We start from the raw sequence: 14,746 nt of genomic DNA, 5'->3' as shown, positions 1-14,746 counted from the left end.
ACGTGCTTTCTCTCCGGTGGTGAACTGCAGGAATATGTGTGGAATGTTTCTGTCCAGGGAAGCCCGTTTGAGTCTCAGGATCTGAGACTTTTATGGGGATCTGGTCACATAGACACATCCTGATATGCAGCCAGCCATAGCAAGTGAAACATGGGTTCACATCGTCAGTCATGATGTTTCTGCAAAGCAGTCGGACAAGCCAGTGGGTATGGTTGCTCTAGGAGTATGTAACAAAATCATCAATACCTAATATAAAGGAAACTCTAAAGACCACATTCCTAAGTACTGGCCAGGGGGCAGTGATGGTTCCCTTGGAGAAAGTAAGCAGTGTTAACTCAGTGTTAACTCTTCTTCACAGGTGGCATAGTAGATGAATGTTCAGCTTTTTGAGAAACTGAGAACTGTTTCCAAAGTGATTATTCCATTTTACTGTTCCACCAGTAGTGTATGAGAAGTCCAGTTGCTTCACATCTTTGCAAACACATGATCTTGTTAGCTTTTCAAATTGTAGTCATTCTTTTTTTTAAATACATTAATTTTATTCTTTTGTAAAAGAAAGGGGCATTTAGAATCATAGATGAAAATGAATGATTTTAAAGCAGTTAAAATTATTTCCTAGGGAGTAATTATGGTCAAAGTTTGTATGCTAGGAAAAAAAAATACTCCTGAAAAGATATCACTGTTTTTCACTCTGTAAGCGCGTTACACGGAATTTTAGTCATTCTGATAAGTATATAGGGGTATCTCACTGGTGTTTTACTGTGCTTTTCTCTCATGACTAATGTTGTGAGCATCATAATCATCATGTGATGTGCCTTTCACCAGTTATGTCTTTTTATTGTGAAATCTCTTCAACTCGTTTCCCCTTTTTATAATTGTCTTCTTATTGAATTCTCAGAGTACTTTATACATTTTAGATATTTATACATTTTAGATTCCTTTGTCAGCTGTGTTGCAAATAATTTCTCCTCTTCTATGGTTTGCCTTTTTTGTTTTTGTAGAGTGCTTTATGAGAGCAAAGGTTTTTAAGTTTTATAAATTTAATGAATTGATTTTTTTTTTATGATTCATGTGTTCTAAGTCTTTGTCTACCCAAAGGTCACATAGATTTTCTTCTATATTTTCTTCTACAGATTTTATAGTTTTAGTTGTTACATGTAGGTCTGTGATCCATTTCAAGTTAATTTTTGTGTATGGTATGAGATAAAGGTTGATGTTCATTTTTTCACATGTTGGTATTCAGTTGATCCAGTATCATTTCTTAAAAAGACATCTTTTCCCATTGAATCATCCTGGCATCTTTGTAAAAAAACAGGTGACTATTTGTTTAAGCCTATTTCTGGAATTTATTTTGTTTAATTAATCTATATGTTTACCTTTATACCAGTACTGTACTGTCTTCATTACAGTAGTTTTGAAATAGGTCATATGTTTTTAACTGTGGTCTTTTTAAAAAAAATTGCTATAGTTAATTTAGGTTCTTTACGTTTCTATATATAAATTTTAGAATCAACTTGTAAATTTCCATTTTTAGAAAGCCTCTGGAATTTTTATTGGGATTTCACTGAATATAGGTTTGGGGAAGAATTGCCATTTTAATGATATGGAATCTTCTCATTGATGAACATGGTCTCTCTCTCTCTCCATTTATTTGTCTTCTTTAATTTCTCTCAGCAACATTATTTTGGTTTTCAGTGAGAGATTGTACATAATTTTATTAAATTTAACTAATAATTATATATTTTCGATGTTATTGTAAATGCTGTTATTTAAAAATTTTGTTTTAATTTTGAGATTGTAATGTAAACGCAGTTGTAGGAAATAATACAGAGAGATCCTGTGTACCCTTTACCCATTTTCTCCCATTGGTAAGGTATAGCATAACTGTAGTAAATATCACTACTAGGAAATCAACATTGATACAGCCTACAGATCTTATTTAGATTTCACCAGTTTTACATGCACTCATTTGTGTGTATTTAGTTTTAGGCAGTTTTGTCACGTGTGGGTGTTTGTGACCATTACTACAGTGAAGATGTAGAACAGTTCCATCAGAAGGGTCCATTGTACTACTTTTATATAAACAAAGACATCTCCAAACCTCACCCTCTCCCTAGCCTCTGCAAACTACAAATCTGTTCTCCATCTGTGTAATTTGTCATTTCAAGAATGTTATATAAATGGACTCATGCAGTATGTAACCTTTTGGGACTGGTTATTTTCCACTTAGCCTAATTTTGAGATTCATCCAAGTTGTTGCATATACCAAGCTTGCACCTTTTATTGCTGAATAAGCATTCCATGGCATGGATATACCACAGTTTGCTTAACCCTTCATTCATTAAATGACATCTGAGTTGTTTCCAGTTTTGATTATTTTGAATAAAGCTTCTATGAATGTTCATGTGCTGGTGTTTGTATGAACATAAGTTTTCATTTCTCTGGTATAAATGCCTAAGAGTGCAATTGCTGGATTATACTGTAAGTACATGTTTAATTTTCTAAGAAAAAGCTGTACTTTTTCTAGTCTCTGTATCATTTTACATTCCCGTCAGCAATGTATGAGAGATCCAGTTTCTCCACATCTTCACCAGTATTTGTCGGTGTCACTATGTTTTACTCAAGCCTTTCTGATAGGTGTGTACTAATCTCATTTTATTTTAATCTGTATTTCCCTAATGGCTCATGATATTGAACTTTTTTTCATGTGCTTATCTGCCTTCTGTATATCTTCTTCAGTGACATGTCTGTTCATGTCTTTTGCCCATTTTCTAATTGGGCTGCTTGCTTGTTTGTTTTCTACTCTCTGAGTTTTGAGAATTCTTTATATATGCTGGATGCTAGTCATTTGTCAGATACGTGGTTTGCAAACATTTTCTCCCAGTCTGTACCTTTACTGCTACTAATTTTAAAACTACATATTTTGATTGTTTACTCCTAGGATATAGATATATTATTCATTTTTATAGATTTATTTGGTACCCTGTGACTTTGCTAAATCCACACATTATTACTAGTGACTTTTTTTTTGCAGACTTAAGATTCTTTTTTATGTCTCCTACCAATAAACACATTTGATTTCTAGGAGATAACTTTTTCTTTCTAACTATACCTTTTATTTCTTTTTCTTGGGTTACTGCACTGGATAGCATATCTAGCACAATGTTGAGTCTGATTGCTGAGAGTAGATATCTTGCCCTTGTTTGCAATCTAGGGTGAAGGCATTCAGTCTTTTACTGTGTTAGCTGTGTGTTTTTCATACGTAGCCTTAATCCAGTTTTGGAATTCTCTTCTGTTCCTAATTTACTTAGGCTTTTGTCATGAATGGGTATTTGATTTTTGTCAAATGTTTCGTCCATGTTTATTTACAGTGTCTTTTTTTTTTTTCTCTTACTTTTGTTGGTATGGATTTTGGATTGCTTTTCCATTGTTGTACATCCTTGTTTTTGATTTGATCTTGATGTATCATCTTTTTAAGAGTATTGTTGGATTTGAATTATTAATATTTGTTTTTAATATCTCTGGAAGACATATTTACATGTTATATGTCGGTTAACTTTAGTATACTTTGACTTAACAAGAAGTACTCCATGTTTTTCCTAATTATTTATGGAAGAAGGGTAGAATTTTGAGACTAAATGTTCTTGGTACTCAAAGTGTCATTTTATTTATCTTGGATACTTGTTGGACATACTCTAATTGTTGGAATTTGCATTTGTAGACTATCTTAAACTAGTTCTGTATATTTATGATGTAAATGTTTATCTCAAAAATGTGGTTGGAGTCTGATGAATAAAATGGTGGACCAAAATAGAAATTGAGTATTTAGTTGTTTTTTGTTTGTTTGTTTGTTTGGCTGTGTTGGGTCTTCGTTGCTGTGCACGGGCTTTCTCTAGCTGCGGTGAGTGGGGGCTACTCTTCTTTGTGGTGTACAGCTTCCCATTGCGGTGGCTTCTCTTATTGCGGAGCACGGGCTCTAGGCATGCGGGCTTCAGTAGTTGCAGCACGTGGGCCCTAGAGCACGTGGGCTTCAGTAGTTGTGGCGCATGGGCTTAATTGCTCCGCGGCATGTGGGATCTTCCCGGACCAGGGATTGTCCCCTGCCTTGGCAGGCAGATTCTTTACCACTGCGCCACCAGGGAAGTCCTGAGTATTTAGTTTTAACAATTAAAGTACCAAACATGTGATTTGTAGTACCTATTAAGACAGATAGCTAAGAGAGAGCTTTCAGAAAGCATATGCCCATAATCTGTAGTTTTCTTAGCATTACCATTATTTGAATGAGAATGAAATTAGAATTGACTAAAGTTAAGGGTTTAGTTTTTGTTTTTTTTAGTCCTAATTTCTGTTTAAGGCCCTATATCTACTTTTGAAAGAAATCAAAATGTAATTCAACATTTGTGGTAGGCCTTTGAGACTCTGCAGTACATCTGATGTCCCTTAGAAAAGCAACAAATGAATATCCTTTGAATCCAGCAGTTAAGCTTTGTTGGCTCTTTTCCTATTGTGGGGTAAAAGGGTAGTCCTGATGAGTTTTTTGCTGGTGTCTTTCCAGCCCTTATCAGGTTGGTTATTGCTGTGTCACCTATGTGACTTCTACAAATCATCTAGCCTGTCTAATATTTAATTTAAAAAAAAAAGAGAATTGATGATGATGGAAAGGAATATAGAATTGAAATATTATATCCTGTATTTCAGTCTGAAAACTTGGAGAATACGGTAATCATACCAGATATCAAACTACATAGCAATCCTTCGGCATTTAATATTTATTGCAATGTACGCCATTGCGTTCTGGAATGGCAGAAAAAGGAAACATCATTGGCAGCTGCATCTAAGAACTCTGTGCAGAGTGGAGAATCAGATAGTGATGAAGAGGAGGAATCCAAAGAGCCCCCTATCAAACTTCCAAAGGTAAGTCACTAAGATCCACTTAGATGCATAACCTACAGGTGTTTGGGCTTTAATACATATGTTTGCATTGCTAAAATGCCTTGCTTTTAATAAAATTGCACACTGAAAATAACAGAGTCTATGGGTAAAAATAGGTTTGAGCTAGATCAGGAAAACTTTAGGCAACTTTATAATTGGAGTGCTAACAAAGTCAATAATTGGTACCTCAGTGGGGAGTACTTGGAAAGCATAGGAAGGGAGTTCAGTGGCTTGGAGTCTGTTACAGGGGCTGTTAGAAATGTACAAAAGCAGTAGAGGGGAAATGGTGGCTTGCGGGCACTGAGCCATTGCAGATGGAAGTGGAACTCTGAGCCAGTGAGCTGCTTATAAAGGTGGGCACAAGAGGAAGTGCAAATTACTACAAGCCAAGAGCCACGAAAAGCTGGGGACACATCCCTCCCTCTGGGTACAGGTATACATTTTAATTTTTCTTGAAATAGAGCTAGAAGTGCTCCTGGTTGTGCAGCAGCTGAGCTGAGAGCTTTTGCCTTTTCCGCCTAAGGTTAACTGTACTCTTGCTATCCTGGCTCCCTTTGCCTAGGAAAAAAATTACATATGAACCAATTCTGCATTGTTCTGATATCACTCCCATATTTACCAGAGGCGTATAATCTAATTGGTGTTATAGAAACGTGTATTGAAGTAGAACAAACTGTTCTTAAGGTACTCTGTTCTATTTAAGCATTTCTATATTTCAAGACTATAATGTTACTTTATATATGTATTTTCTATATAGTATGTGTAGTTAGTATTTCTAACAAAAGAATGGGTAAAAATATAAACATATTTTAAAATGGTACCTTTATCATAAATAATTTAGTGCATTTGTTTTTTTCTAAATACAGACATTCTGAAATGATTTCCTTTATCATAAATGATTCGTGTATATTGTCTTTTTACTAAATGGATACCTTAAAATTGTGCCTTGAAAACTTCTTTATATGCATACGTAAGATATCATGTAAATACTTACTTTACTACTTGGAAATAGCAGCCAGATAGAGGCTGTGTTCCTGATCTGTTTATTTTGTACATTTCATGGTGGCTCTTCATAAGTTCACCACTGTCCTTTATCATTACTGTCAGGTTCTTCTCACCTTATTCTCAGCAGTTCACTTGCTTCCTGTTTCATAGAGCAGTAGAGGTTTTGTGAAGTTCCTCAGCCTCTTAAATCAGCCACCTTCAAATGTCCTTATCTCCTCTTGGGACCCTTTTCCCCTTAGTCGTTTTCTCTCCAGTGTCCTTAACTGTACCTTCTCTACTAGCTTCTTTCTTCAACTTAAAACAAACAGGCTCATCTTTTCCATATAAGTTTCTCCAGGTAAAGAGCATGGTCTCTAATTCTGATTTCTTATGCTTAATTAGGGGAGGTTGAGGAAAACTACATTGTTAAGTTAGGATATGGGGATATGAAGGAATCAAGTATACTTTTGTTATAAGAATTCCATTCTGTGTGTGGGTGAGTCCCACTGTACTATAGTAATCACTCAGCTTAGGTTCAACATTAGGAAGGAAAATAAAGACCCAGAGAAACCTTTCACACAGGTATGCAGATTTTGAATAATAAACTATAGTCAATTTAAAAGATACTGCACAATCAAGAACAACTGATTCTTAGGCTGTTTTAAAACATCAGGATGAATGAGTGTTAAAGAAATAAGATATCAGGCATTCTTAAGACAGTGGATTTTTAGCATGATTAACAGAGTTAAAAGATGCAGAGTCAAAAAGGGATCTTGAAAAGAAAAGTAGAAGAAAAGCAAATAGCTCAAGTAATTAATATTGAGTTTTCCATCAAGTACTGACCTGTCAGGAAACAGGGTATAGTGATGAATATGGGAAGTAGAGTCAAACTGCCTGAGTTCAAACACTTGCCATTAAAAATACTAGCTGTGTGATGCTGCGAACGTTGTTTAACCTCTCTCTGCCTCAGTTTTGTCATCTATGAAATGGGGATAATGCCTATCTCGTAGGTAGTAGTGAGGATTCAAAGAGTTAATAAATGCACGTGTGCTCAATGAATGATAGCTGTAGTTGTAAGTATCAGGTGCAAACAGGAAAATGTGTAGGTCCAAATGAATTTCATTAGTTTTCAGGGAACTCATCAATTTATTAAGAAATACTTCATATCCAAGGAAATGAAACCTCTAGACAATCAGTGAGATCAGAGAGGAAGGAGCAATGGGATGCCTTTATGCAGAGGTAGTCAGAGTGCCATGGGTGGGGGCAGGGCAGGGAGTGAAACTTCCAGGTCTTAGGCAGCAGTTTGCAGGGCACAGAAGAAGAGATGAAGCCTTGAGGGTTTGCGGTGATGGGAGTGTGAGGGCAGGTGAGAAATGGGGACTTTTTCTTTTCCTTTTGACCATTTCTGTGCCTCTGCTCCAGATGCTCTTTCACGTCAGTTCCTCCCTTTTCTTTGTTGTTTCTCTCTTGCTCCTCCTGAATGTGTGGCTGTCACTTTCCTTTTTCTTGCAGATGTTTCTTTCTCTCCTGCTTCTTTTTTATTTCACATAATGAAGACAGTTTTTATTTGTTGTCAAGGTATCATTTTGATACAATTCCGTGTTTTCCCTTCTTGACTTTTAAAAGTTAGTTAAATTGGTTTTGAGTCTGATGTAGACCTTGCTTGTCAGATTTTTTTGCTTTTTGTTTTTTGCTTTTGTTTTTGGCATTTAAAACAGTACTTTCTTACCCCCACCCGCTTAAAAGTATACCTTTCTTACCAAAAGCAGTTTTTACCCAGCTCAAACTGTCTTTCACTATCTGATTTCCAGATCTTCTAAAGCGCTCCAAATTTCATAGCTGCATAATTTTTAATAGTAACATTAAAATCCTAATATGAATGTTAGGATTCATACTTCCCATCCAAACTTATTTGAGGCTAGTCATGCCTCATATTTTGTTAAAAGATGTAGATGTACACAGATTCATTTATATACTTCTTAATTCAGTAAATTCAGTTTATAGCAGGCATTCTGTTAGGTCCTGAGAACAAAATGATGAGACACAGTCCCCACCGTAAAGAAAGTTATGTGTAGCAGGCAGGTCCAGTGCCCTAAGGATTGATAGGGGTGTGCAAGGTATAGTGGAGCCCGGTGGAGTAAGGATGCAGCACTGACTGAAGATGCATGTGCAGGCAGGGAGAATGGCATCGTTACAAAAGCACAAGCGGTCAGCTTTGGCTAGAGTGGACTGGCTGAATGGGGCAAGAGGAGAGAACAGGATCATGGGCCTTAAATGTCATGCAGCCATTTTCAGATTTTGTCTGGTAAGTTGGAAATATGAAAGATTTTAAGCAAAAGACTATGATCAGACCTGTATTTTATTAAAGTTACTCGGGTGCTGGAAAGGCAGATCCACTAGAGGGTGGGGAGACTAGAGCAGAGGGACCAGTGAGGCAGTTATTGGAGTCGTCTGAAGTGTTCATGGGGGATGCAACAAGGGTAGTAGCAGTGTTTGGCGTAAAAGAAATATTAAGGAAGTAGAATTGTCAGGAATTGTTAATTAGTTGGTTATGAAGGCTAAAAGAGAAGGTAGAATGTAAAAATATTTCTGGAGTTTCTAGGTGGTGATGTCATTTACTTAAAGAGAAAGAACTGGAGGAGAAACAGTGCTTTGTTGGAACGATGATTAAGTTTAGTTCTGGCCGTACTGAGCGTGAAGTAGCTGTGAGATGTCCGTTGCTCACTATGTGAGATTGAAGTTCAAAAGAAAGGTCCCAGCTAGGCATACAGTTTTGGGAGTTAGTGTGGTGACAGAAGTTGACACAAAATTCTGTTTGAGATGGAACAGTAGGTGGGATCCAGAACATTGTTTAAAAACTAAATTAGCTTTGAAAAGTTGTAAGAGCGCTTTTTCCTCTGGGTGTGAAGAGAAGGGAAGAAGGTGGTAGAAGTCGTAGATAAATTCGTGTGTTAGAGCCTAGGAGTTAGACATTTCACACCTGGATCTTCTGAGGAGCAGAATTCTTCTCCTCTTCCCACCCCCCCACCTTCCTCCTCTGCTGCGTCTGTTGCTGTTGCCTCTTCTTCCTCCCTCCTCTCACTCCTCTCTAGATTTTTTTTATTATTATTTATAAATGATGTCTCTACCAAATATTTACTTTAGAGAAGAAAATTTTAAAGACAGTATACTTCACTCTGCAGTAATATGTAAATCTACTTTTGGTTTCCTTTTCAGCTTGTTCAAATGTTTTCTGTAAGTCTTAGAACTGATTCTAGGACTTTTTAATAGAAGATATAATTTCTAATGGCAAAGAGTTTATTAATATTAAATCTAAATATGATGTGTCTAAACGCTTATGTTATTGTTTGTTAGTGAAATAATAATGCCACCTTTGGAAATGCGTGATTCGAGGAGAGAAAAATAAAACCTCAAAAGACTCTTTTTTTTCTTTTTTTTGGCCAAATATGTTTTTGCCTCACTTTTCTCAACAGTGACATTGGACTGCCTGTACCAGTTAATTATTTGGGTTTTGTATTCCTTCAAGTATAATAGAGAGCTTTCAGGATTTAATTGTTTGAAAACAACAGTAAAGATAACATTCAGTAAATTTACAAAAGACCATTTTCTGAAGAGACATGGAAGACCGTGTGTTTGGTGGTTAGTTATAGTTTATCGTGGGACGTATTGAGTGCTTAGTGTGTTATCTTATTATAATGAACTATTCTATTTAGCAGTCAAACTTATTAATCATTTATTTTGCTATTTATAAAGGCAGTGCATAATCAATGTAGATAATTTGAAAAAATGGAGAACATTTTTATAAAGAGGAAAAGAAAATTTTACATTAGAAGTTATTTCTGAAATCCTATTAACCAAAAATACCCACTGTAAACATTTTTGTACATGCACATTAAAAATATATTTATTTCTGCACAAATGAAATCATACTGTATTTGCAGTACTATATATTTTTTTGTCCTTATGCTCTTCCTTCCTAATATTGAGGGAGGAGGACATATAGTGTGTTCTCAGTGACTATAAGACAGGCTGCAAAGTGTAAAGTGCAGTTTCAAAGTTTGTACATATAGTAAAATACTCTCAGCCAAACCTCAGAAAAAAGTCTTAATTCACAACATGTTGTGCTCCTTTGCTCAATGATTCAAAGCTAAATATGATGGGAAAACTTGAGGTTGATTTTTATTTTGTTGTATATTGAATACATATCACAGTTCTGGAAATGAATTAGTTTTCCCCCTTATTAAAAAAAAAAAAAAAATCCACACCGAACTAAGATACAGATGATAAGCGAGAATCACAGTGGTTAACCTAGACAGATGGGTAATTCCTTGTCTTGATCGTTTTGACTGATGTTTTATGAGTGTTTTTCACGAAAGCCATCTAGTACTTTGCTCCTGGGTGGCCCACCTGAGTTACCTGTTGTCATACATTTGTTATCATACCTTAAACTTATTAGAGAGACAGCTCGGGAATATGTTCAGTAAGTAGCCTTACTGTTTTTGCAAAGGTTCAGTACTTTCCCTGTTGCTCTAGGAGTCTACTTACAAAAAGAAACCCTAGCCAAAAATGTCATCTGAGAAGAATTCTTTGAATTATGAAAAGTCATGATTGGTAGTGGTAGAGTAAGCAATCTTCAAGACTGATGGATAGAGTAGTCTCCTACTGGCCTGAGAATAGAGCCCTACTTTTGTATCGTACTCAGGAGATCTTTGACTTCAGATTTGTTTCCTGTGCGGACATAAACAGATGGAAATCTTGGAGAGCATGTTTTTATTTTCTAGTCTGTTTCAGGAAAATAAACTTCATGAAATGGCAAGTTTTCATTTCCATTTAATTAATTGAAACTCTATACAGACACTTCTGTAATCTTAGCTATAATCAAGTATTCTAGGATTTTAGATAACTTCTCTAAAGACAGTCCTGTTAGTGATTTTGACTTCTCAGTCATATCTGTATTCTTCAGAAACCTTGCAGATGGTAATCAGAACTGCAACTGACTTGCCTGCAGTTGATATAACCCTTGTCGGACAAGTTGCAGTGGTTTTTAGCACACAGCTGAGAGAGTAAATAAATATTTGTTGTCTGCCTATCATGCACAGGCAGTGGGATAGTCATGGGAGATATTAGTTAAGATATACTCTGTGTCCACAAGGAGATCCCAGTTTAGTTGGGAAAATGGAAACAAAAATAGTCAGTTACACTATAACATAATAAGTGCTATAAAAGAGGTCTGGACTGGGTAAGCATTATATATAAGATTCATTTACTCTGTTAGATTATAAACTCTTAGAGAACAAGGTCTAGTATAATATATCTCGTATCTCCTGTAGCAAGTTGTACAAAATAAGTACTTAAAATGTTTATGTAATCTATGAATTAATGTACAGATCTCAGCAGAGAGAATATCTTCTGTTTTGCTCAATAGAATTAATAATGCTTTGATGCATTTCTACTAATTAATCTAGTTTTCACTTTTTCTGTTACTTACTTCTCCTCCAAATAATTTCACACATCTTGAGAAGATCTTACACATTTCCTTTTCAAAGTGTTGGCGTTGACTGAGAAATGGAATTGCATTGTCTGTTGTTCTCTCAGCCCTCTGAAAGTATTTCCTTATACCAGTTCATCACATTTGCTGTCTCAGTCTTTAGTTACAGATTTATCTATCTTTTGCTAGATACTGAGTTATATTTTTCTTGGTCCTGATGAGGAATAAGGTAATTAAAGTAAAAATAGCCATGATATTTTCGCTAGGCAGTTTTTAATTCTTTTTGTGATAAATCCTACAAGAATAAGGGACACCATCTACAAATAATAATATGGTGATTGTGCCTTATAGGAAAGGCTAAGATGAAAAGTTCCTTTTTTAAGCTTTTCACCATATGTACTATATTGCCTTCTTTTCTGGTCATAAGTAACAATTAACGTAACAGAAGAGTGCCAATTTTGACTTGAGAACAGCCAAATGAACTTTGTAAATTAATAGTGTATTTTTTTCTGAGTGAATGCAGTCTAGTACCTAGTTCACTGTTAAACCATTTTCATGATGTTTTATTATGGCTTCATTATCCTGAAACTACGTTTTAAGTAGTGCCACTATTTTTTTTTTTTTCAGTTTGACAGTTTCCTTTTATTTATTTATTTTTGGCTGTGTTGGGAGTGCCACTGTTTTTTAACCTTCTGTGTTACCAGATGATTTTCTAAATCTTAAAATTAAACACATTGGGTTTTACTCTTTTTTATGTGATGACTTTTTTGCTTTTAAAATATTGTACCATTACTCATTTGCTGTGGAAGGAAGCTGTATCAGTTTTACTGTCTGAGAAGTGTTATTATCTCACATGCTATAAAGTATAATTTTGTTTTTCATCTTAAATAGATCATTGAGGTTGGACTCTGTGAAGTTTTTGAATTGATCAAGGAGACGCGATTTTCTCATCCATCCCTGTGCCTCAGGAGTCTCCAAGCCCTGCTTAACGTGCTTCAGGGTCAGCAGCCAGAAGGCCTCCAGTCAGAGCCACCCGAGGTCCTAGGTAAGAGCTTAGGCACATTGAATGAAGCCTTTAAATGTAAAGAGCTTCTCTTACAGAGCACATACAGCAGCCTGTAATTCAATCTCTGTTTGTTTATGGTGCTGAAACAGCAGGGGTATAAATTTTAAGTTACTTTGCCGTGTTGCTCTGGAGTTACGATTTAAGAGTTATAGTTCATGCACAGTCATTTCCTGATTATTATGATGGGGAAAAGCAAAATATAAATTCTTGGAACCCAGAAATAATCCTCAAGCCTTATAGTCACTATGAACTTAAATCATTCTTAATAAACCTTTGGCCAGAATAGCCAACATTGACTTTGTCTAACTTTACACGTTACTTTGGAGAGTTAAAAAAGTAGGAAGAGAGGGAACAAACACTACCAACCCAAAACAACACAATTAGTTTCTAAATAGAGAGGACATCTCTTTTGCGTTCATGATAAATAAAAATTTATTTTTGTTAAAGATAAAGCTTTTGAATTAGTAGCAACTTCCATTAAGTAAAAATGTTTGCTTTTTGTAAAGTGCATTTGAATTTTATGAATGCCTGCCTTTCATGCCCGTGACCTAGGCTCAACACATAATCCTGTAAGCAGGATGGGGACTCTTAAGGAAGAGAAATAGAGATGGAAGCTTAATTTTGAAGGCTAATTGCTTTTCTCTGATGCTAACTGTGGGCCTTCAAAGAGTCTAGAGTTTTCTAAATCTCAGGCATTAGCTTGTTTGAGTCATATATGTGGTCCCTAAGTGTGCAGTATCTGATTCAGTAGATTTGGGATGGGACCTGAGAATTTGCATTTGGAGTAAGTTTCTGGGTAATGCTCATGCTCATGCTGCTGGTCTGGGGACCACACTGCTGGTCTGGATTAGAGTTTGGTCCTCTTTCTCTCCTTGGCTATTTGGATTATGTTAGACCCACATGTGAGAACCTAATTACATGGTTTTAATTTACATGTCAGATTGTTATTTTTTTGGTCACGTATTGTGATTAGTTTTTGTGTTCCATTTGTTTTGTTACTGCTTTGTTTTAGTTGGTGGGGGGAGTACTGGCCATGAAAATAAGCTGAGGATTTTTAAAAACAACAGCAGCCCCCCAATCCGCCATGTTATGAAATGCTACTACCACATAAAGCTGCATATGTTACGAAGCAGGCACCTTGTTCCTTGTCACTGTAGCGCCAGTGCTCACATAACCGTTATGATGTACTACTTGACTTCATGGCATTTTACTGAAGATGTAATTAATTTTATTTAAGGATATTTTGCTAGTTAACCTTAGCTCTGGTTTGTAAATTAGCAAATAATTGAAGTATTTAAAATATCCACTAAAACAGTATATCCTATATTGTATGCTAATCCTCGCTTTCCTCCTAGATCTTCTGCCATTTTGTTGTCTTCTATCATTTGTTGTATACTTTCTCTTATATTCAGTTTATACATAAATCCTCCCTCTCCTTTATTCTTTTCAAAATAGATCTTCTTCTTAATACTGGGTTTTAAAATTATAATATGTGCTTTAGCTTAATCGTCTTCTTTCTGTCAAAACTTAGGTCTCCTGATTAATTTGTTTTTATTTTCTTACTAACAGTTTCAAATGCTGCTATACTGTCTTTGATCTCTCTGCTATCCTTCCAATGCTTACTTTTCTGATCTCTTCACTGCTTTGACTTATTTTTCTGTTCAGGCGTTTATCAGCACTTCATACTTTTTATTTTGTTTAATTGGCACAAATGTGTAAGTAGTAATTTGGTTCTTTAAATCGAAATTTGTATTGAAATCTGTCTCTTTTTTCCTTTGATTTAATATCATAGTCACATTAGTTACACTTTTTCCACATTGCTTTTTTTCATGTTACTCATGAAAATATATGTATATTTGTATCTCTTTTATTGTTGGGGTAGCTTGGTGATCATTATACATCAGACTTCTCTTTGCAGGTGGATTTGATTTACAAATTGTCCAGTTTTTTTAAAAAAATCCTTCCCTTATGTCTATCTTTCTGTTCAGTTTAAGGTTAGAATATATGTTCTCAATTATTCACTTAAATGTAATAGCACCTTCTATGTTCTGTGCTAAGAGTGTATAATATAGGGGTGATCAATATAAACATTGTTGCTGTTATTATGGAATTTAGCATCAGACAGTTGGACATATGTATGATTACAAATGTGAATAAATAGTATGGGGGAAAGAGGGAGTTCTGGGGTTTATAACAGGCTTCCCTGAAGATGTGACATATGCGATTTGAAGGATGAGTAAGAAGGAGTTAACTAAGTTTCCAGGCAGAAAGGAGAG

General features: G+C 35.5%; 1 protein-coding gene across 12 annotated transcripts in view; it reads left to right on the top strand.

Moving 5' to 3' along the window:
* The window catches only part of MYCBP2 (MYC binding protein 2), a 265,407-nt gene that overhangs the window by 29,613 nt on the left and 221,048 nt on the right, over positions 1-14,746 (top strand). For all 12 annotated transcript variants that reach the window (XM_082601985.1, XM_082601982.1, XM_082601988.1 and 9 more), the window contains exons 3-4: positions 4,699-4,914; positions 12,296-12,449. In XM_082601985.1, the coding sequence (XP_082458111.1) occupies positions 4,699-4,914; positions 12,296-12,449 (370 nt within the window). The remainder of the gene's footprint in view (positions 1-4,698; positions 4,915-12,295; positions 12,450-14,746) is intronic.

The sequence above is a fragment of the Mesoplodon mirus genome (assembly GCF_964341445.2).
Source record: "Mesoplodon mirus genome assembly, chromosome: 17".
Taxonomy (NCBI): Eukaryota; Metazoa; Chordata; class Mammalia; order Artiodactyla; family Ziphiidae; genus Mesoplodon; species Mesoplodon mirus.
Note: the sequence above shows the minus strand (reverse complement) of the source record. Positions and strands in the feature narration are given on the sequence as shown.